The sequence below is a fragment of the Rhodamnia argentea genome, chromosome 8 (genome assembly GCF_020921035.1).
Source record: "Rhodamnia argentea isolate NSW1041297 chromosome 8, ASM2092103v1, whole genome shotgun sequence".
Lineage (NCBI taxonomy): Eukaryota > Viridiplantae > Streptophyta > Magnoliopsida > Myrtales > Myrtaceae > Rhodamnia > Rhodamnia argentea.
The window spans coordinates 25,700,620-25,722,347 of NC_063157.1; the positions used below are offsets into that span (position 1 = coordinate 25,700,620).

A 21,728-nucleotide genomic window follows, 5' to 3' on the forward strand; every position below is an offset into this window, starting at 1 on the left:
AATGCAAGCTTGCGTTAACAAAAGACAAAAAGAGGAGCAATGTCTCATAGATCTTTGCTTTGCCTCTTTGCAGAGTGCGAAGTCCAACCCCGGACCTATGATGCTAGTGTCCCCTCCCCTCCTCCTCCCCCCCACCCCCCCAATCCTTATACCAGTAGGGCCGCATGCCTATTTACAGTTTTGGTGGGGGGGGGGGGGGTTAATATGACCCACCTGATTTATTTGTGTTTACTTGTGCAAACTGCTGGTGCTACCTTGGTGAGATCAATCATGCTTTTGCAAAAGGGGCCATCGATCAGCACCAGCACAAGACATTATCACATGAATTGTCTAAAAAATTACCCCAAGCAATGGTACTGCAGACATAATAAAAAGATGAACTAGGTACAAGGAAAACCTATGCGATAATTCTGAATGAGAAATCAGTCTTCCAGCTCATTGCTCCAGATGTGTTCTTCTCTTGCTCAATGGGCACTCATAGCTTTCTTTTGATGGTCTTTGTCACTTCCTTTGCAGACAAGCAAATAGAAAAGACTACTAAAAAGCCATATTCCGTGAAAATGATGCTAAATGACCCCAGAAGAGTTGTTTTATTCTCTTCGATCTTATTTCACACATCACGCTCAAGACCAAACAAGTGGAAGAAACCATTGCCTGTAATCCACATGACTATCAGGTGAAAAGAAATATGAATATGAAATTTATCCTCATATTCAGCAGAACTACTATTTGTCAAGAAAACTATATACCTCCATTGTTCGCCGCTTCTCCCTCCCCCCCCCCGCCCGCCAGGAGGGGAACCCCAACCCTCCTAGCCATCTCTGATGTCTCACTATTTGTGCATAACAAGGACCAACTTTCCCACATCCCTAGCAATGCTCCTAACAAAGTAGTCCACAGTGGAAAAGGGAATAAACTCATCAAGAAAAACACCACAATACTGTAAACCCTGTGATAATCAGTAAAACAATCCGATAACATGATGTTAGCTCATCAGAAAGACACACGTTTCAACAAGAAGAAAATGAAATTAATGCAGACATTTTGGAAGAAAAATAATTTTATCATTCCTCAAGCGTGTTGGTTCCACAAGAATGAGAATTACAATCAAATGTCAAACTCAAATCAATGTCTCAATAACGGTTCCTAAGTTATGTAATTTTAGGAGTTTTCTTGGTCAGTGCTTTTGCTCAGTGGAGGCACCATTATCCATGTGGCTGTCATACCCTTGATAAGGAATTTCGATCAAAGGCTTCGGAATTGGACGTCCTCCAAAGTCACTTGGAAAGCTTTCAAACTTGGGACCAAAGTTGAACCTGACGACAGAGTTTGGTTCATTTGGAAGAGTATACATTGAAGCAGCCGGGAAGTACCGACCTCCATACAGATCTTCAAAAGCAACCCCTTGACAAACTCCATTTCTGAAAAAACAAATCTCACTTCCTGCATGCACATGATGATATGCATCATTATAAGCTGAGCACCAATATTCAAAATCAATCTGTGGCTAGCATTAGACTCTCTCAAAGAACAAATCACGTAAACTATTCTTAAAGTGAAAAAAAAAAACATAGCAACATCGGCATAGGAAAAACCCTCCATCACCGTGTCCATCTCGATTATGGCAATGTCCCACCTCATTTAATAGATATATACCCTATAGATGTACAGAATATATTGCTCCAGACGCAATGTTTTTGGTTGGCGATACACATGATATGTTGGTTTTCTGCTGGAAAAAATGAGTCAAACATACAAAACTCTATAGCACAACTCTTCCAATCATAATGCCATAGGCTCCTGTAGTTTATTCAGAAAGAAAAATAATATGTTTATAATCCCTCAAATGAACCAAAGAATAACTATCTGGCATCACCATCATGAACAGCTGCTTCTCCTGAAAAGATTTCTCCTTGAGATATTAACTAAGGAATAAACTTGCAAAACAAATGTCTCCAATGTGCTGACACTCAAACATAACATCCTTGAACCGAAAACTGGAAAAGAAATAAAAAAAGGTAAGAATATTGATTGCAAATATAAGTAACTTTCTTGAACCTGTGAACTGTTTCACTGACGATATATGACTTCAAAGACATAGAGACAAGACAATAGTCAGCCACATATGCAAGTAATGAGTATGCGTAAGCAGCAAACGCATCTGTAAAAACAATGGTTCTCTTCCTGTGGAGATCTATAGTTGTTCATAGCAGCTTCTGAGTAGACGAAGAACATGGATATGCAAAGATAACTCTGGATATAGTGCCACAATTGCAAACAATGGCTAACTTACCAGGTACAACTTTTGGGGGATCTTCTTTTGAATCGGCCATGCAAACGTATCTCTGACCCTTGTACCAAACCAATTGTGGCGACTTCGGTGCATATAATCCCCCGTCAGGCAAATTTATGTAAAATCCAATGATATCACCTTCTTTATACCCTTCCTCCCCATATTTCTCTCTCAGTGCCTTATGCACCTTACTCCCATCAATATCTCTATATCCAAAACTGTTCCCATCATACCCAACTGGAGCCTGCAAGTCCCCCTTCTCCGTGGACCATCCTAACCTGGTATGCCCTGTCTCCCCCAATCTCTCCACCTTTATCTCAAAGTACCAAGCTCCTTCAACCACTCCTCTTGTGGCTCTCACCATTCTATACCCCTTGGAACTGCCCGCAGTCAATCTATCCTCGCTTAATTCTACTTTCTCGGCTTTATAAACCTTTGACAAGCATATTTTCATGTCCAGCGCATCGTCATTTCTGTCCGGAAACCGAGGGACAGGAGCTATCAATACGGTGTCCTCAGCAGGCACACTGTGGCTATTATTGCCGCCGCTCTTGTTCTTCTTCTTCCCTTTCCGAGTAGTTTTGGTTACCCACACATTGCTGGTCTTCTTCTTCGATTTCTTCCCACTGCCGGCGCTCGAACCAGTCCCGCCTGGAGTTTTCAAGCCGCCACTGGGAAAACCGTTGGCCTCGCCGTTACTAACACCTGATTCACGCAATGCCGATTGCTCATCATCCCCTAACAGCTCGCGCTCTGCTTGTGGTTGATCCGGTGCACGAGACGCGAGCGACGACAAATGATTCTGTTTCCCGGGAGACATTACTTCTTCACCGTCCCCGTAGCTATCATCCACCCTCATTCGCTTCCGAGATTTAAAGGTGTCGTCGGAGGGAGGCTCGTCCGAGGACAAATCCTCCGACGCAGCCTCGGCGGGAGGCTCGGGTTCGGACGCTTGCTCCGCGGAGTCTGGCGGCTGCGCATCGGTGGCGGTAGTGGCGAGAGAAGCGTTCATCGATTCTCCGTCATCTTCTTCTTCTTCTTCCGCGTTTTCCTCTCGGTAGGTATCTATTGGAGAGTCCATGAGTGAATGCCCTGGGAGAGGAGGAAGGAAAGTAAACAAATTGACAAGGAAGCTGGGGATCGGAGCTTCGATTCGGAAACGATAATCGACGTTGTTGCAGAGATTACACCACTACGACGGAGGTCGGAGAAGCGAAGAAAGAGGAGAGGTAGAGAGACTATGTCGTCGTCGTCGTCGCTTCGCAGTTTCGCAGTCGGAGTAGGAGCGATGACGAGCAGAAGGGGACGATGCAGCCACATGGAAACAGAGAGGGACTCCAAAGTAGTTGGGCTGGGATGGGCTGGTCCGATCAAATCTTGGGCCAGGTTGGTTCAATCTTGGGCTCGTTTCGGTGTGCATGACTGCACTTTTTGAGTAGAAATCTGTTTAGTAATACAACTTCTCAAGTAGGGATTCATTTGGTTACGCAACTTCATTTTTCTACTTCTCAATTTTTTCTCCAGAAATAATTTTAGAGCAACTTGAAGAATGTAAAAAAAAAAATTTACTTCTTTTCAGAAGTAGAAAAATTAACTTCCGGATAGAAATTGATTTTTAGAACGGAAATATTGTCATGCGTGGTCCTAGCAGTCAATGAAACTAGTGATGAGTACGTGCAGGGCCGTAAAGTGTTCGAAGTTGAATGGATGCAAAAGAAGAAAAATGGTAAAGTGAGAGTTATCTCAAGAAAATAAAAAAGGTAATTTTTTATTCATTTTCCTTTTTAGTGAATAGAGAAAATGGGCAAGCATAAATATTTTTCGGAATGGAAAAAGCGGATGCTTGCTCTGCAGAAATCTAGCAGCTGTGCATTGGTGGCGATAGTGGCGAGAGAAGCATTCATCGATTATCCGTCATCTTCTTCTTCCCCTTCTTCTTTCGTGTTTTCCTCTCGGTAGGTATCTATTGAGAGTAGGGGTGATTGGTTCGAGGATAGTTGGTTCCCACCTTAGAATCGAGAACCGCCTACTAGGGGCGAGTTCCGTAAACCGCGAACCGTAAATTACCCGCTTGTTTCATGGATCTACTAGAGAACCGAACCACCGGTCCAGTCCATTTTCCCATTGGATTCCGATTACGGTCCTAACGAGCACCAACATCAATTAAAAAAGAAAAAGGACCGAATCTCTAGCGGTTGAAGGAGTAAAATTTTCAATATGCAAGATAACAAGCATTGTAATATTCGCAAAAGTTATTCCAAAAGGCACATATCCACTTTAGTGCAACTATCTAACCAAGTCTAAACCAATGTGCCGCAATCTCGTTGTGCCACTACAGTTATTCCATGTTCCATACTTCATAAAGTAATACATATTCAAAGTCATGCACTCAAATTAAAAGAATATACACTTGTATTATATAAAAGGACCGGTTCGGTTGGGCCGGTTGGATGGTTCCCACCAGAAATCGAGAATTGAACCGGTACCCGTCGGTTCGAGAAAATTGAAATTAGGAACCGGACCGTACCGGCTAGTTACTCTCCAAAATCAGCCGGTTGAGTACGGTCCGGTCTGGTCTGGGTGGATTATGATTTTTTTGCTCACCCCTAATTGAGAGTCCATGAGTGAATGCCTTGAGAAAGAAGGAAGGAAAGTAAACAAATTAACAAGGAAGCTGGTGATTGGAGCTTCGATTCGAAAACAATAATCAACGTTGTTGTAGAGATTACACCACTACGACAGAGGTCGGAGAAGCGAAGAAAGAGGAGAGGCCAGTTTCGTAGTAGGAGTAGGAGCGATGACAGGCAGAAGCATGCAATGCGGCGACATGGAAATAGAGAGGGACACGAAAGTAGTTGGGTTGCGATGGGCCGGTCCGAGCAAATCTTGGATCGGGTCGGTTCAGGCTTGGGCTCTTTAGTAACCCAACTTCTCGAGTAGAGATCCACCTAGTTACGCAATTTTATTTTTTCATCCAGAAATAATTTTAGAGCCACTTGAAGAATGTAAAAAAAAATAAAAATTACTTCTCTTCAGCAATAGAAAAATTAACTTCTGCCTAGAAATTGATTTTTAGAGCAGCGGTGTTGCTACACAAGATCTAGCGGGGCAATGAATCTAGTGTTGAGCACGCACGGGGCCGTAAAGTGTCCGAAGTTAAATTGATGCGTAAGAAGGAAAACGGTAAAGTGAGAGTTATATAAAAAAATACGAAAAGATAAATTTTTTTTTACCTTTTTAGTGAATGGAGAAAATGGGTAAGGATAAATATTTTTTCCTTAGTGAAAAAAGCGGATGCTCCATTGATAGATAACACCTTTTTTTTTTTGGTCAAATGATAGATAACACTTGACTTTTCTTGTTCTTTGACGACGTGAAGGATGGTCTGAGAATGAATAAAAAGAAGCGAGACGAAATGGTCGGTGAATTCGGCCAATTACGTTCGAAGAGAAACAAAGTATTCTCTTCGAAAAAAATCGAACGTCATTTCGTTGGGTTGGATCACATATTGTGATTTTGTGTGATAACTTAACGAAGATTTAAATGTTAGATAGTTTTGACTCTTGATACAAGTAATGTCCAAAATTGACCGAAAGCGACTCAAAAATCAAGTTCGGTTTATCACCGGACAGTTTTTGTGATGGGCCAATGGAGTCGTGTTGACTTTGATTAAGCGTATCGTTTTTTTTTTTCCAACCCACCGGCCCACCGATCACACCTTCTTCATTTTGTTATTTCTCATATTTTCTGGTTAAACTTCGTGGGAAGACCGATAGATAAAGGTGAGCAAGATGAATCGATCGGATCGACGGACTTCGTCCGATTCTAGAGGTCCTCGGTTTGTCAAGATGGAACAGATGTCCGGGCGGTCCGATTCCCAATTCTAAGGGTGAATCGGATGGGTGGACAACTTGCTCGGACCGAAAATTTTTTAATTTTAATTTTTAAGTACATAATTTGCTCCTACATTGGCATTCTCTATGTTGGCATCCTAAGAAACGAAAAGACGAAGTCGAAGAACTTTTAAGTATGTACAAACTTATACTAATCAATCTCGCTTCGACTTCATCCAATTCTTCAGCGCCTCCGTTGAGCGAAACTAAATTTAACTTCGACATTAAAAGCTACTTCCATAAGAAATGAGAATCGAGCAATCTTGGAGTTTTTCGGGCTTAGAAGTATTTTCGACCGGTAATTACCAGTTTTATTGAACAAAAAGCGATGAACCGCCGTAATTAAGTTCCAAGGACCTCCGGTCCAATCCACTGTTTCCGAGGGAATCGATCAATCCGGACCATGCACACCCCTACCCCGACGGAACTCTGGTCAACGGTCGACCAATAGCGAAAGATAAAGCAAATTTGCGATGGAACCTTGACTTGATTTGTTGTTTTTTTTTCCCTACCGCCCAGCCGATGTTTGTCTTCCCTCGCTCAGCTCCATTCTACCCCCCAGTAAATATATCCCAGTAAATTTTCCGACCCATTCCAATACATTTTCTTTTCAAACTTTTAAAGTATTATTTTTGGCCATGGACCATATAGTAAATGCGCATTCGGTCAAAATGATGGCCGCTGCCTAATCTCTTATTGCATATGCAGATACGTAAGAGTCAGATTGATTTGTTGCATATCATATTTACTAACGATGTGCCACGCGCGAAACTTCCACAACGGAAGATCAATCGTGCTCGTTCGACGAGACCAATCACGTTCACATCAGCATAGAAAGGGGCGTCGAGGCCGGAGAGGGCAATAGTTATTTTAATTTCCCAATCAAGAAAATAGAGGAAAGATATCGAATCACGTGACTAAACGGCATAGATAGATCGGGTGAGAAATTGATGACCCCGCGGTGATCATCACGATGCCAACTGCCAAATCGAGGCCAAGGGCAATTGATCACCGCATCTCCGAATTAAGCTGTTGGATGATGGTAATGATCCACGAAATAGATGGGGGTACTCATAAAAAAAAGGGACAACATTTCTCCGTGTGAGGAGGAGGATGACGACTTTAATTTTCAAATTAAGGAAACATCGAATGCACACGATGAAAGCGGAGGTGGCTTGGGCGAAAAATTGATTACTCACGGCGATCGTGACAGTACCAACTACCAAATCAAAGGCCAAGGACAATCGATGTTCGTGACATCAAATCAAGCCGGTAGATTAGTTTTTTTTTTTTGGTCGTAAGCCGGTAGATTAGTTTAAAAAGACCAAAAAGGGAACTTTTCTCCTTACAACGAAAAAAGTCGCCTTTTCAGCGGACGACCATGGGAGGCAGGAACATAGCTAACCCGCACATGCATCATGGCTGATGCAAACGCGGTCCAAAAAAGGATTAAAAAAAAAAATCAGAGATAAGTTTGATACTCAACGGAATTTCAAAAATTATAAAAAAAAAATGAAACGACGGGAAATATTTTACCAACTGGTGTTCTTGAACACTAGATGACCATGCATTATAATTTCAAACACATTTCACCCGTCGCACAAAAAAATCGATACCTTAAATGTTATTACAAAAATTTCCTTAATTGCTTATTTAATCACAGTGCTAGTTACTCGTCAACAAAAATTTCAATTTCTGTTTTACTTGAAAATCAGAATTTGAAAATTATGTTACGAAAGAGGATCACTTACGTCATTTATTGAAAATGTATAAATGAAAATATTTTCATCACACGCGAAAATAATTTGAAATGAGTTGATATTATGTACCTTAATAAGAAGCGATGTAATAATTATTTTTAAAGAGGTGTTGTCCAAATTTTAAAGATGCCGCGAAAGAAATACACGTCAAAGACAACACGAACACGTCCCGCCCAAAAAGTCAGAAACTGTCCACGGGGAAAGGAGGCTCTGCACTTCTCTCCCCCGTTCTACGGAGCTCTGTCCAATCGTAGCGCGACGGGTGTGCTCTCGCGGCTCCTTCGATCGTGACACGCGGGAGGAGGAGAGCCGACTATCCACGCGTCGCGCCACGGCTGGGCGGCCCACGACGGTCCTTTGTAATGCGACGCGCACCAGATCCGCGCTCTGTGTGATGTCGGGGGGCAGGAGGGGGGTTGTTAACTATCTGCTCCTCGCCACGCGGCACGCACTATTCGAGTCCGGGCCCCACCTAAATCTCTCTCTCAAAAGCCCCCACCCCCCCTCTCTGTGCGCGTTGGGTTTTGCTGGTAAGAGAGATTCCGATTTCCGTGCGCGTTGACGGTTCAGTCATCAGGGCTTCACAAAGTCTCTCTCTGTTTTTCTCTGCGTGACTCGTCACCTCCAATTGCTCATTCATGTCTCCGAGCAAGATGAATTCAGCTGTAATCTCTCTTCTCTTTCTCTGAGCTGGCATGCGTGCGTGTTTGATTCTCTCCGGCTTCAATTCGCGTCGAACTCCTTGATTCGAATCTAGCTGCAGTAGTTTAGTGCTTGCTGGTGATCTGGAACGGTTGCGACCCGAGGAGTAATGATGCGGAGTTCGGGTTCCGTTGTTCGTTCCCGTTTGTGGTTTAGCTATTTCTTCCTTCTTTCTTCGTCTGATTCCTTTTCGTTAGCGATTGGTTTGAACTAGTCGAGTGATGGTCACTGATGCATTGAGCTGTGGAGTGCTGATGAGTCGCGTGGTGGCCGGCCGCTTCCAGGAGTAGAAATTGTGAAAGCGCGATTAATTTGTTTGTTGATGATGACGAAATGGGTGTCGAATCTTTTATACAAGCGATTAGCAGTAGTACTGGAAATTTATGAGCTTGAAATTCTGGGCAATTTCTGTTTTGGAGAAATGGAATAGAGGAACTGTTAGCCTAGCCTTGGTGAGTTGAGCTGCCGACTCTGTCTACCTTGCTAGTGTCCAGCTTCGATTGGATGACAAAGTAACTGGAAAACACATCACGTACAGGTAATAAGGCCTCAGTGGGCTGGACTCCATTTGATCCATCAGTGGTTGATGTTCTAGGTGAAAGACCTAAATGAGAGGAGTGAACGGAGAAAAGAAGAGTTGTCCCGAAGACTTTCTCTTAGCACACAAGACAGTGTGCCATTGGCAACTCTGATTTCAGGTTAATCTCAATAGTCCGATAGCCTATGTCAGGTAGTTGCTAGTGAGATAGACATGTAACTGACCTCTAAAACTAAGCCATGGCCCACCGATGGAGGGGGGCATAGTGGCGATCGGGTTTTGACCGAGCATTCAATCATTAGCAAGAGCAATAGAGCATGACTGATTCAATACATAGACTTGAAAATGAGAACGAGGAACATCAGTCTTCAAACACGTGGAACAAAAGTAAAGGCAGGCTGCTGTCTATGGTTTGTTGGATGGAGTTGAATAACAACGGAATTAATGCTCAGGTGAAGGGATGCGTCCTGAACTAGAATTATGCTTGGGACTATACTTGACAATGGAATGTAATAGTACAGATAATACATAGTGTCGCATTGTTAGGATTGTTTCTGTATTCGAGCGATGGTTTGGTGTTCTGGAATGCTACTGTACTATGAACTGGAGCTTTATGGTAATGGGTATCTATCTCGAGAGATCCAACAGCTCTTGCTTTCTGGGACTTCTAGACTTGCCTACAAGGGGACGCGTAGAAAAATCATTTTAAGCGCGTTTATGGAACATGTTTTGAAATGTGCCTAGTTGAGGGTTCTCCTGGTGAATTTGTGTCTGAAGAGTTGTCATGTTCAATTCTTCTGGGGAAGTTACTTGACTGATCATTTGTTTGAATAACTCCACTACCAGGCGCTATTACCAATCTATTGTTTAATTGCTGGTCTGTGATAACAGTTTTTCTGGTTTCAGAGGTGACTCCACCATCAGGTATAATGCCCGCTAACCATTAATTAGGAATTAGTGGACGTGAAATGGATTTGAAAAATAAGAAATCGTATGGATTAAATTATCATCCCCATGTGCAAAATCTGGCATTGCTTGCCCTTTATTTCAGCATGGACTAGGAGCAAGTGTTATGCTTTTCACCTTTATTTATGTCATGCTTAATGTGAACGAGCCATTTATGGATAGGATGATGCAAGTCATTCTAGCTCACAGCCAGAGAGCGGTTTTATTGATTCAGCTTCTTTTGTAAATTCTCAGATAGCAATCCGGGAGCTTCTGCAACAAACTCCTGTACATGATAACGATGACCATCTAATGGAATTTGCAGAGGCTTTGGGAAGTATGTTTTGACAGTTACATTTATTTTTAAACCCCAGATACATCTCACGAATTAATGCTTGTTCTTTTTTTTTTTTTTGTTAAAATTAATGCTTTTCCTTAACCTGTAGCTGTTCAAAAGGCATTAAGGCAAGCTGCTGAAGGAAAGGCTTCTGCTCAAGCTGAGGCGGCAGAATGGAAGCGGAAGTATGAACTTGAAAGAGCACGGAATCAGGACTTTCAACAACAAGGTTGTGTGAGATTACATAGCAAATATGCCCGACCTGTTTAACTCAAGTTTAATCTTTCTTCCTTTTAATAATTGCTGCCTTACCGAGACATCGGGGTGTCCTGTTTGGTCCCTAATGTTCACAAATTGTTTGGTCCTCCTTTTGCTTCACATTTTTTTGATATGCATGCTGATGTAATTATGTATGTATTTAAATTGGGAATACGTGCATCTCTTTACACAGCTAAATTAGATATATGTATGTCATCTCTTACACAGCTTAGAGAGACAGTACAAACAAGTAAAGCCTTCCATTTCATTGGATAGAAAGATCTGGGATAACTGTAGGTTAAGAGGCATGAAGCTTCTGTTTGGTGCATTAGTTCTGGTATGGACATCATTTTTGATAGAGCATCCATCATCGAGTATTGTTTATCAAGACCTGCTGCTATGGTATTCTTTGACCGCATTTTGCTGATAAGGTAATCTAATAGTCACATATATTTTTTAATATTCTCTGATCACACTTCCCAGTGATTGCATGATCGTCTTCTCTCCTTTCTTGTCCTCGTTGAAGACTTGATTCACTTTGATGAACTCCTATCAACTAAATCACATATGGATCAACAACATATGTTGAATCTTCTGGGATATTCGTTGTCAATCCATCAGTTAATGCACATAATGATGTTAGTTGCGACTCACAAGCTTAGTGGAAAGCTTCATTTAGTTGGTGTCCAGGCACGATTGTATACTTGCTCTAGGTTTTGTTGGAGACACCAGGCATTTCTGATGAACTACATTGAAATTCTGGAAAGAATTTTAAACAAATGACAGATGGATGAGAACTTTTACACTCTGTATAGGGTTTGGCAATCAATTTTGTCTTTTTAAGTGTTTTGAAAAGACCTTATTAATACTCTTACAGAAAAAATATCAGGAGGTAACCATGATGATGATGTTCACTGCAAGAATACACAAAACTTGGATGACCAGAATGATTTGTGTAATCAAACCAACGAGCAACCTGAAAGGTGTTGTGCGGAGCATGGAATTTGCTCCCATGAGGTTCTCTTCAACGGGGAAAACGATTCTGCATCGAGGGCAATTCAAAACCGAATGACGAGAAAGGTTCAATCTCTTTTTTTTTTCCTCTCTATCCCCACGGAGTCACTGTTCATCAATTCTCTTTCCTGTTGTTTCAGTTATCACTGCAGAATCATAGGGGAGGCTTGTAGAAAATAGCTTGATGCCAGGATGATAAAAAGCTTTACACCCCTCGTTCCTATTACTACCTTTTCATATTGACACCCCTCGTTCCTATTACTACCTTTTCATATTGAAACCATTGGTCATGCAGACTGCACTATGATGAAAATCATAGGGGCTTCTACTAATGACATTGCTCTCTCTCTTGAGATTGCGTACTATGACAAAAATCATGCTTCTCTAATGGCGTTGCTCTCTCTCTCTCTCTCTCTCTCTCTCTCTCTCACAATATGCATCGTGTTATCTCAAGGAGGATAAACAAATTTTCTGGTTACGCCATTTGTAATATTCATAAATGAAGACTTTTTGTTGTATAAGAACTTTGTCATTGTACAAGCAATATTAACTTGTTTAGTCATGTAAGCCTGTTGATATTTTGTTTAATTCATATCTTCTTTTTTGAGACAGGCATCATTTAAACTCTCATGGTGGTGCAAAGGTGAGAGAAGTGATCAGCACAAACATGACATCGTGTCTTTTGAAAAGGGAAATATCACAACAGCTGGGCGCACTAGTAAACAGGTATGTCTTCTCCTAATGGTCAGTCAGTGTTTTAGAGGGGACTATGATTTATATTCCAACGTGAATGGTTTGGTTTGAGTACGTTTCTGCAATTATATGCTGCATAATATAGGACTACTATGATGAACTGCTTCATATAGTATAGTACATGAGCACGTGCCACTGCTGTTATAATGGAAAACTCATTATCTTTACAGATTACTTTGAAGTGGGAGTCTCCTCCACAGACAGTGCTTATTATGACAAAACCAAATTCAAAGTCCGTTCGAGTCCTATGTGTGCAAATAGTCAGGTTTGAAACTAAGAAATCCTTAGTTTCACCATTTCGATTGCTTTCAACCTGTTCTTGGCATTTACCATTGAAAGCAACATCTATGTGTGGATGCTGTTCTGTGACTACTTTTCTGCCTAATTTCCTGTTAAACTGCTGGCTAGGTGTTTCTCTCTCACACGAGTGGTCTTTGAATACAATCACTAAACTATGGCAGGACAAGTAGAAACAAAAATGGTCTTTTATGTGATGTGCATGTTGTTTGCGCATTCTGTACAAAGTTAGTAGAAGATTCCTCTGGCTAAATTAACGAAAGAAGACAAATTCACTTATAATGACATGATGTTCTGGTTTATGATGCTCCGGAGTCGCTTTTGTAATTTTTTTTTATCAAGTAATACTGCAACACAAATTGTAATTCGGAACTAGTTTTTTTTTTTTAATCAATACTCACATCCTGAATGATTGCTGGACTTACGTTTGGATGAGGCTGTTGTTGCATAGTGCTTATTTTTAGAGAAGTCTTCTTTTGGTTTCTTCAATTATCACAATTGATTATGGCTGAGTCGGCAGCTTTTGTGGCATATAGTCAGATAATATAGATTGTGGTGTCTAGATGTCCACATTGAGCTTATAGTTTTGTCCAGCTTAATGGTACTTGAATACCTTCGTTTCTTGCAAATTTAAGTTATTTTAGTATATTGGCTTTTGGTGCATCATTAAATAAATTACGGATCCTCCGGTGAACTCAATTTCACCGGGTCCATGTCGGAGACAGACGGGGCAGTCTTTACAATTTATTTAATTTGCTCAATTTGGAAAAACCATTATCAACATTTTTTTATGAGGGAGATTACTCTGTTATGTATGCCGATTTGAGTTGAATATCTTACGATGATAATTGTGTAACGTTATTTTTTTGTCCACCGTTCAAACTTACTGGATTGGAAGCCAAATTAGCAAATTCCATTAATTTGAATTAATGGAATGACAACATTGATCATTTACGTGTAGTACAAGGACTAAATTGATCATTTATCAAAAGTCTAGGGACCACATTGATCAATTAAAAGGTCCTGCAAAAAAAAAAAAAAACAGTGCAATGTTCTTTTTACCTTAGTATTTGGGTAAACTCCCACATCTTTAAATACTAGTAGTGATAAAAAACATGGACTCATGCGTATTCTTTCAATTGATAAAAATTAATTCCTTCATTTTCTATTGCTAGATGGTTAAAAGACCACAAGAACTTGAACATTTACGTGGAACCACGCGTGCGATCAGAGCTTCTCGCTGATTCGTCTTCCTTTGAGTTTGTCCAAACTTGGCAAGATGGTGAGTGTGGGAACATATAACAACTAGTTGATGCAATTAATTTATGATCGCTTATTGATTGGTCTTTCTGTTTTTACCTTTTGAAGATATAAGTGTCTGCCAGTTCTCATTTCTCTTTTGGAGTAGCTTTTCAGCAAGAATGTTAAGTCTCTTTCACTGCGCTGTGCTTTAATGATTGGATATGATAAAGTTTTACTCTTTTTGTGCAACCGACAAACTTCTACTTGAAATAGCAAGATTTATCCTTTAATGTGTATCAATTTTGATCTCTCAAAGCCATCTTCTTCGCACACGTTGTGGGATTTGTGCTATATCATTTGAGACAATTGTTCTTATGACTCTGGTGATGCTAAATAAATGATTACAAGTCTTCAACCTCACAGGCTTTTCAAATTGGTTTCTCATGTCAATTATGATCTAATCATGCTGCCATTGTCGCTGACTTGTTCTGTTTGAATTTTGTTTCAGAAAGTGAGATTCTGGACTTGCACAAGAAAGTTGACCTTGTAGTCACTCTTGGCGGGGATGGAACTGTCCTTTGGGTATGTGTGCTTGTTTTCCCCTCCTTATCATTGATTCCCAAGGCAATGCATTTGTCATTGACGATATAATCAGTGATGAGTCCTTTTTTCTGCTATTTTTCCATGGTCGGTTACTGAGTGTAGCATCATAACCAGGCCTGAGTGTGAGACCCCTTGTTTTTCCAATATAAAGTAATTGCAAAGTTCATTATACTTAGATAATTCACGTACATTTGACGAAATATGAATCTACTCTTTTTTTCTTTCTTTTCTTATCCTGGAAGCAAAAGGGAAATAATTGACTAAGATGGAGTCTTTTTTGCCCCTCTGGAATGCAAATGAAGAAAGCGTTGATGATCAGTATCCATATTCTACTCGAAAGTTTCCAAGGATTGAATGGAATACAAAAATGGAAATGTTGTTTGTCTATTTTGTAAAACGGTAATCATTTTCAATTTCCAGAAACTCTTTAAATTTTATTTTCCACTAAATCAATCAAAGTATTGCAAGAAGAATAATATCAATGCATCCCCTATATCAAAATTATATCATGCTTTGAATTTATGTGTTATAGCATTTTGGAGCACAGTCCAGTAGACCATTCTTTAGGGTGGTAAATTCCTCAGCCTCACATATTTAAATCCTCCTCTTAATTTTCTGTTATTTTTATATGAAATTTTGTACACAATGTGTGTTTATAGATATCTTATATTATATACAAATATCGATAATATAATATCTCTATTTTGTTCTTCATAAAGAATTCCGGCTATGAAACCTTGGCATTTCTTCCCCCCCCCTCTTCTTCTTTTTTCCACGTTTTCATATGCGTACGCCCAAAAAGGTGATTATTGACTTAGAGACTCTCCAAATGTCGTTCCAATCTCATATGGGAAAGGAAGGGTTATCCTAAAAGCCAATTCAGCAAGAATCGAAAATTGTATAACCAGAGAAGAGAAGGCAACTTTAGGTAATGCAACACGAGCTGTGAATCTATATAGGTCATTTGTCTAAGATTCCATGTTCTCTTTATTGGCTTTAAGCATCGTGTATGCCTTTATGTAGTCCTTAAAAGCCTCTTCCGCCAGTTCCCCTTTAAATTGGCCCTTAGAGCAGCGCTCAGCATTTAGCCCCGAGGAGTACTGACTGGAAACAAAATGGGAAATCCTGAGGGGCCGAGGGGTAGCATCCATTCAGTTTGGACATTTTCGGTGCTTAACCATCCATCTTCCCATATGATAGACAAGTTGTATGTTCTTGTTGCTTTTCAATGCAGGGATCTCGAGGATCACTTCACTGAAACTTGAGACCATGCATATTCATCTATTATTTCCGTTTTTCATTTGTCAACTAGATGAACATATACTTCCATGGTGAAATAGTACTTGGTTGTACCTCTGATGTTCCTATTGAATTTCATTTGAATCTTGAGTAGCAAATGCAAATTCTGTTTATTTGCAGGCGGCATCAGTGTTCAAAGGACCAGTGCCCCCCGTTGTCCCCTTTTCTTTAGGGTCCTTGGGCTTTATGACCCCTTTCTGTATCCTTTGCTTTTCAAAAGTTTTTGGATACCCTTTTTGGCATGAAATGAACCAAGTATGAGGAATGCACAAGATGCCATCAACTAAAAACTGAAAACTCTCTCACTGGTTGATGACTTGAAAAAGTGATCCTCAACATACTTCAGACAGTGAACACTACAAAGAATACCTGGATTCGATTCTTAAAGGTCCAATCAGCATAACATTACGGCATCGGTTGCAGTGTCTCGTTGTCAGGGATTCGGCTAGAAGTGAATACGAAAAAGAAGAACCGATACTCGTTTTAAATGAAGTCACAATTGATCGGGGAATATCATCATACCTCACAAATTTGGAGTGCTATTGTGATGACTCCTATGTCACTTTGGTACAAGGAGATGGGCTAATCTTGTCAACTACCTCTGGCAGCACTGCCTATTCATTAGCAGCTGGAGGATCAATGGTTCATCCACAGGTATTACAAACCTTCTTTTCGAATATAGCATTCAATTAGAAGATTGCTCTTTACTTTTCATAGATGCTTGTCTTCCAATCCTCAAAGGTGTAGACTTGGGAACCCGAAGGCTCTCTGAAAAATGAAAAGAAATTTGTTTCTAGACGATGATGAATTAATTGCATATGAACTACAACCTCTCCACATACAGTGTTCAAGCATCATCCATCGGGGAACATATTTTTTTACTGGCAAGTCAGCACTGCTGAATCTGCTGTGTCGATTTGCAGGTTCCCGGCATACTATTTACGCCAATATGTCCTCATTCCTTATCCTTTAGGCCATTGATATTACCCGAACATGTCACTATTCGGGTGCAAGTACCTTTCAACAGCCGAAGTCCCGCGTGGGCATCATTCGATGGCAAGGACAGGAAAAAGTTAGAAGCTGGGGATGCACTCATCTGTAGCATGGCTCCATGGCCTGTCCCTACTGCTTGTCTGGTTGATTCCACCAGCGACTTCTTGCGCAGCATCCAAGATGGCCTCCATTGGAATCTGAGAAAGACCCAGTCATTTGATGGTCCACGAGAACTGTGAGTGTTTTCTCCCCAATATATGTAGTTTAGGTATCGGCCGACAAAAACGAGCTATGTTAGTTAAAAAGAAAGTGATTCCCGTGGAATCTGCTAGTTCACAATAGTGTCTATAGCTGTTGTGACATCTTACTCGTAGTTGTCACCTGAAGTGAAGGGAGTGCCTTCATAGCAGATAGATGTTTAAAATTCTGGAGTAGTAAGTGTACATGAAGTATTACTTCATATTCTTTGAAATCTGTTGGATCAGATGAAGCTCAAGTATTTAAGCGTGCCATATAAGGTATCTGTATTTCAATAGCATTGGAAACTTAAATCATCCTTAACCAATTGTCTTGCGTTCATTACATGCTTCTTTGGGAGATAATGGAAGAGCTACAATTGCACCATTCTCCACTTCCCGATTAGAAAAGATGTGATTTGGAGGATCAAAGCTCTTCAAGACCACACTCGGCCAAAAGAAGGAAAAAAAAAAAGGACTCTGTTTGTCATGTTATGAGTTGCTGGAGTAGTTTTTTTTCGGGTAAATGCTGGTGTAGTGTTAAGTAAACAAAAAGCGCTCTGTTTGCCATGCTACGAGTTACTGATATAGTGTTAAGTGTTCTGACAAGTGTATGATAACCACTAGATTGATTAGATAAATCGAGCAATCTGACTTGGGAACTAGTAGAATTAGCTCATTCGGAGTCCTTCTTTTCTTGCTCCTGCTGAGCGAGTTTCATAACGAAAGCCTCAATCATTGTGTTTTCTATTTTGGTGTTCTTCTTATCCTAGGCCCAGTTTTTTTTTTTTTTTTTGGGGGTCAAAATCCTAGGCCCAGTTAAGGAGAAGTTTTTCCAACGTATTAAATTTACAATCGAACAAACATTGATAAATGGACTCAAAAGAGAGTTGGTAATCTTTTTACATGAGCTAGTGACAATTACCACCAACTGATCAGGAGTCAGTTGCAGGTTTTGTTGTTCATCTTGCTGCCTTTTTGGCAACGCCGGTCTAGCCTAACCTAATTGTCTTAGTTGAGATTAATTGGCACATCAGACCAACGGCGAATGTTTTGCCACATTTGGTGGCATAATTGCATAGACTAGCCTTATATTTTCAGTACTTGGCATCGGTCCAGTCTATCGACCATTCTGATCTGCCAAATTATTAGCCCGACCTTGATTATTCTGACCAATGGTTTAATTATTACCATTAAATCACGCCGTTTTGAATAATATGGCCTATATTGCTTGCATTATTATTTTGACCAGATGAACGAGGAACATACCCTTGCATCGTTGGGTTTCCTTGGAATGGTAGTGTTCGACTAGATGAGCCCAATCTTGATATGGCATCTTTTACAACATTGATGACTATAAGTTTGATCAAGTCGGACGTGTGCCTCATATCGTAGTTAGCCATGTCTATTTTGTTCTTCAAGCGGCCTCCTCATAGTTGAAACCATATCGCTTGGTTTTTTTAGCGAAAAATGTGATATTTTTGAAAAATATTTTTTGAAAAGTTATTTTTCAGGAATATGACAATATTTTTCGGTGTTTGGCTAAAATATGAAAAAATTCTAAAAAATGTTTTCTGTCGTTTGGCATGGAAAATGAGATCCATTCACTTTTTTTTTTTATATATATATATATATATATACATATATTATTTTTTTATTTTCATTTTTTTAAAATTGATTTTTAAAATTATTTATCTTTATCTTTGATCTTTTTTCTCTAACGCCAAGCTCGCTTTCACCTAGACTTGACCTCATCCCCTCGTCGTCCTCGCCCTCCTTCACCTCCGCCGCCTTGATCCTCGAGCCTTCCTTCGGATGGTTCCCATCGGCATTGTCCCAAGCTGCGGGCATATCGCGAGGCCGAGGCCAGATCTGGCGAGCTCGTGGAGGTTTGGACTTGATTTTCAGGCTGTTACAGGGCCGTGTGTCAGGTGGGAACGGGGAGGAGGCCATCGCGCTCAGCGTGCTTAGGGTTTTTAGATAGTCGCTGAGGCGAGGTTGAGCGAGAAGAGCTTGAACCACATCTTTGCTGCAGGCGAAATCGAGGGCAAGCATCAGGGGTTGGAGGACGAAATCGGCGTCGGAGAGGGAGGCGCCGAGAAGGGGTAGAGGAAGGATCGGCCGGAGCGGGGGTGGGTCCAACGGCGGAGGGGATTGTCTTGAGAGAGAGAGACTGTCGGCGATGGAGGAGAGAGAGAATGGGAAATGAAGCTTTCTGAAAAAAGAGAAATCATTTTCCTTAGTTTAGAAATTTTTTTCGTTGACTATTCATTTTTTCCCCCAAACACCGAAACTTGAGGGAAAATATTTTCTAGAAAATATTTTCCGTGAAACAAATGGAATCTAATAAGATTCCTTCGGAGGACAACATTTCTCGAACGGTAATTTTCCGTCGATCTTCCAGCGGCCGAAGATTCGGGATGCACAGCCATCTTGACTAGCTTTTGGCAATGGATTCTTGTGATGAGCAGCATTGCCAGCCTCCTATTGAATCCTGGTTTTCGCTATTGCAATTTCCTCGTATTCAAAATAGGGTCCCACCGTGCCAAAAATGTCGTTCACGTAGAAAGGAATGGAAATGCAAGTACCGGTAGAGGTTGCGAGAAAGGTAAATTGTACTGGAAATTTAAAGTGCTGGAAAGATAAATTAGCATAGAACTAGATAAACGTAAATTTGCAAGGACATATATGTATTCTGTGATTGATTGTGTGTACAAAGGTTACGATATGGGTATTTGTTGCCCACCACCGTGGGTTACCTACAAGCAGTTATTATTTAGGTTTAATACCATGAAATATCCTAATCCGACAACACTTATGATAAATTTATTCAAACTATTTTCTTGACCACCAAAACTCTCTAATTGTACACCCGTGATAAATCTACCATAAGCTAAATTTTTTTTACCGTCAAAAATCCAAAATTGGCACCCCCGTGACAAATTTAATTGTATCGTCAAATTGCTAAGTTGAATGACACGTGGCGGTTGACGGGTGTAACGGTTTGGGATTTGACAAATTTACCATCTATTGGAGACAGCCCCCGGACATCCGAATGAATATATTCAACCGGTTGCTTGGTCGAATGAATACATGTGGTAAACTTAATACGGCGCCGCTTCCCAAAGATGCGGTGCTCACATAAGTCTAACTTACTTGTTTTCCGACCCTTTAACAACCCTCTATCACTTAGCATCGCCATAGTTGCCTCACTCATGTGCTCCAAGCGCATAAATGATAACCGAGTTAAATCAGAATCCGATTCACACGATGAAATTACAGCGGCTCCTATCACCGTCTCTCCCAGTAGATGATAGAGAAAACTCACTTTCTTTCCTTTCATCATTGTTATGGCACCTCGAGAGATTTTTAGCACTCCACCTTCAGCGGTGTACTTACACCTAATATTATTGAATGTCCTTAGAGAAATAAGATTCTTCTTAAGCTCCGATAAATGCCTCACGTCCGTTAATGTGCGCACTACACTATCATGCATCCGAATCCGAACTGTCCTTGTCCTCACAATCTTTTAGGCCGTGTTATTCCCCAATAGAACTCTACCACCATATGTAGTCCGGTAAGTAATAAACCGGTTCCTATGAGGCGTCATATGATAAGAACACCCCGAATCTAGCACCCATTCGTCTCTTGATGAACCTATAGTCACACACAAGACAGTCTTTGCTTCACTAGTGCTCTCCTCGGTAATGTTCGCCACTCTGTTTGTGGCTTTCTGCTTATCACCTATGTTTCTTAACTTAGGACAATCTCTCCCGATGTGCCCCTTCTTGAGACACTCAAAATACTGCACACGTCCTTTGAACTTTCTATGGTGTGATTTAGATTTGCTTTTACCTCTCGCTACTTCGGACCTTATTTGTTGCTCTCGACTTCGAATTACTAGTCCCCACGTTACCTCCTACGCTAGACTGTCATCTCGCAACTTTCTCTGCCACTCCTTAAAAAACAAGATGGACTTTATATCTTCCGAGGCAATTGTAATACACCTATGCAACATTGAATTAATAAAGTGCTCCCATGACTTTGGTAAAAAAGCTAACGACATCATGCCTTGTTCTTCATCATCAAGTGGCTTACCAATGTTCTTCAAATCCATCATAAGTTTATTAAATTCATCTAGATGGGTTCTGATAGACGTACCTTCAGTATATCCGAACTAAAACATCCTCTTCAATATATATAAGCGATTGTTTAAACCTTTCGTTATATAGAGCACCTGAAGTTTTGCTCACAACACTGTGGTATCCTTTTCTTTGCCTACCTCTATTGTCACTTCATCTGATAAATTCAACAAGATTAAACTTATAGTTTTCCTCATTAACATATCCTTTTTAGCATTTGTCATTATTTTGGGCAACTCAGCCTTGCCTTCCAATGCTTCTGCTAAACCTTGAGTTGTTAATAATGCCTTCATCTTGAGACTCCTTCCGATAATCCGATCCCATTTTACCTTTAGTATTGATGTTCCTCCTATTAAACTTCTCAATTTCAGCTTTCACTCCGGACATAATTAAAATCACAAGATATCCAAGTAATAATCAGAC

General features: G+C 40.6%; 2 protein-coding genes across 3 annotated transcripts; one reads left to right on the forward strand and one right to left on the reverse strand.

The window, feature by feature from the left end:
• Positions 1–943: 943 nt before the first annotated feature.
• Positions 944–3,589, reverse strand: LOC115735528 (protein TRAUCO). Of its 2 annotated transcripts, XM_048284438.1 has the most exons (3): positions 3,441–3,586; positions 2,294–3,348; positions 944–1,443 (listed from the first exon to the last, which is right to left on the reverse strand). In XM_048284438.1, exons 2-3 carry the CDS (start codon positions 3,303–3,305, stop codon positions 1,178–1,180), a joined length of 1,278 nt encoding a protein of 425 aa, XP_048140395.1. In that variant the 5' UTR covers positions 3,306–3,348; positions 3,441–3,586; the 3' UTR covers positions 944–1,177. The 2 variants fall into 2 exon arrangements, with proteins under 2 accessions (XP_048140395.1, XP_030522666.1); XM_030666806.2 differs by having other exon boundaries at positions 2,294–3,589.
• A 4,855-nt stretch (positions 3,590–8,444) lies between these two features.
• Positions 8,445–17,424, forward strand: LOC115735327 (NAD(H) kinase 1). The gene is made up of 11 exons (XM_030666526.2): positions 8,445–8,611; positions 10,315–10,468; positions 10,578–10,697; positions 11,604–11,806; positions 12,353–12,466; positions 12,664–12,758; positions 13,966–14,072; positions 14,541–14,614; positions 16,055–16,133; positions 16,281–16,588; positions 16,858–17,424. Exons 1-11 carry the CDS (start codon positions 8,585–8,587, stop codon positions 17,164–17,166), a joined length of 1,590 nt encoding a protein of 529 aa, XP_030522386.1. The 5' UTR covers positions 8,445–8,584; the 3' UTR covers positions 17,167–17,424.
• Positions 17,425–21,728: the final 4,304 nt, after the last annotated feature.

Bases quoted from the DNA above. Each gene is read 5' to 3' on its own strand.
- LOC115735528 (XM_030666806.2), bottom strand. From the start codon at position 3,374: ATGGACTCTCCAATAGATACCTACCGAGAGGAAAACGCGGAAGAAGAA. The intron at 1,444-2,293 runs GTAAGTTAGCCA...ATGTGCATGCAG, and splicing joins TCCCCCAAAAGTTGTACCTG to GAAGTGAGATTTGTTTTTTC.
- LOC115735327 (XM_030666526.2), top strand. From the start codon at position 8,585: ATGTCTCCGAGCAAGATGAATTCAGCT. The intron at 8,612-10,314 runs GTAATCTCTCTT...ATTTATGGATAG, and splicing joins CGAGCAAGATGAATTCAGCT to GATGATGCAAGTCATTCTAG. The intron at 12,759-13,965 runs GTTTGAAACTAA...TTCTATTGCTAG, and splicing joins CTATGTGTGCAAATAGTCAG to ATGGTTAAAAGACCACAAGA.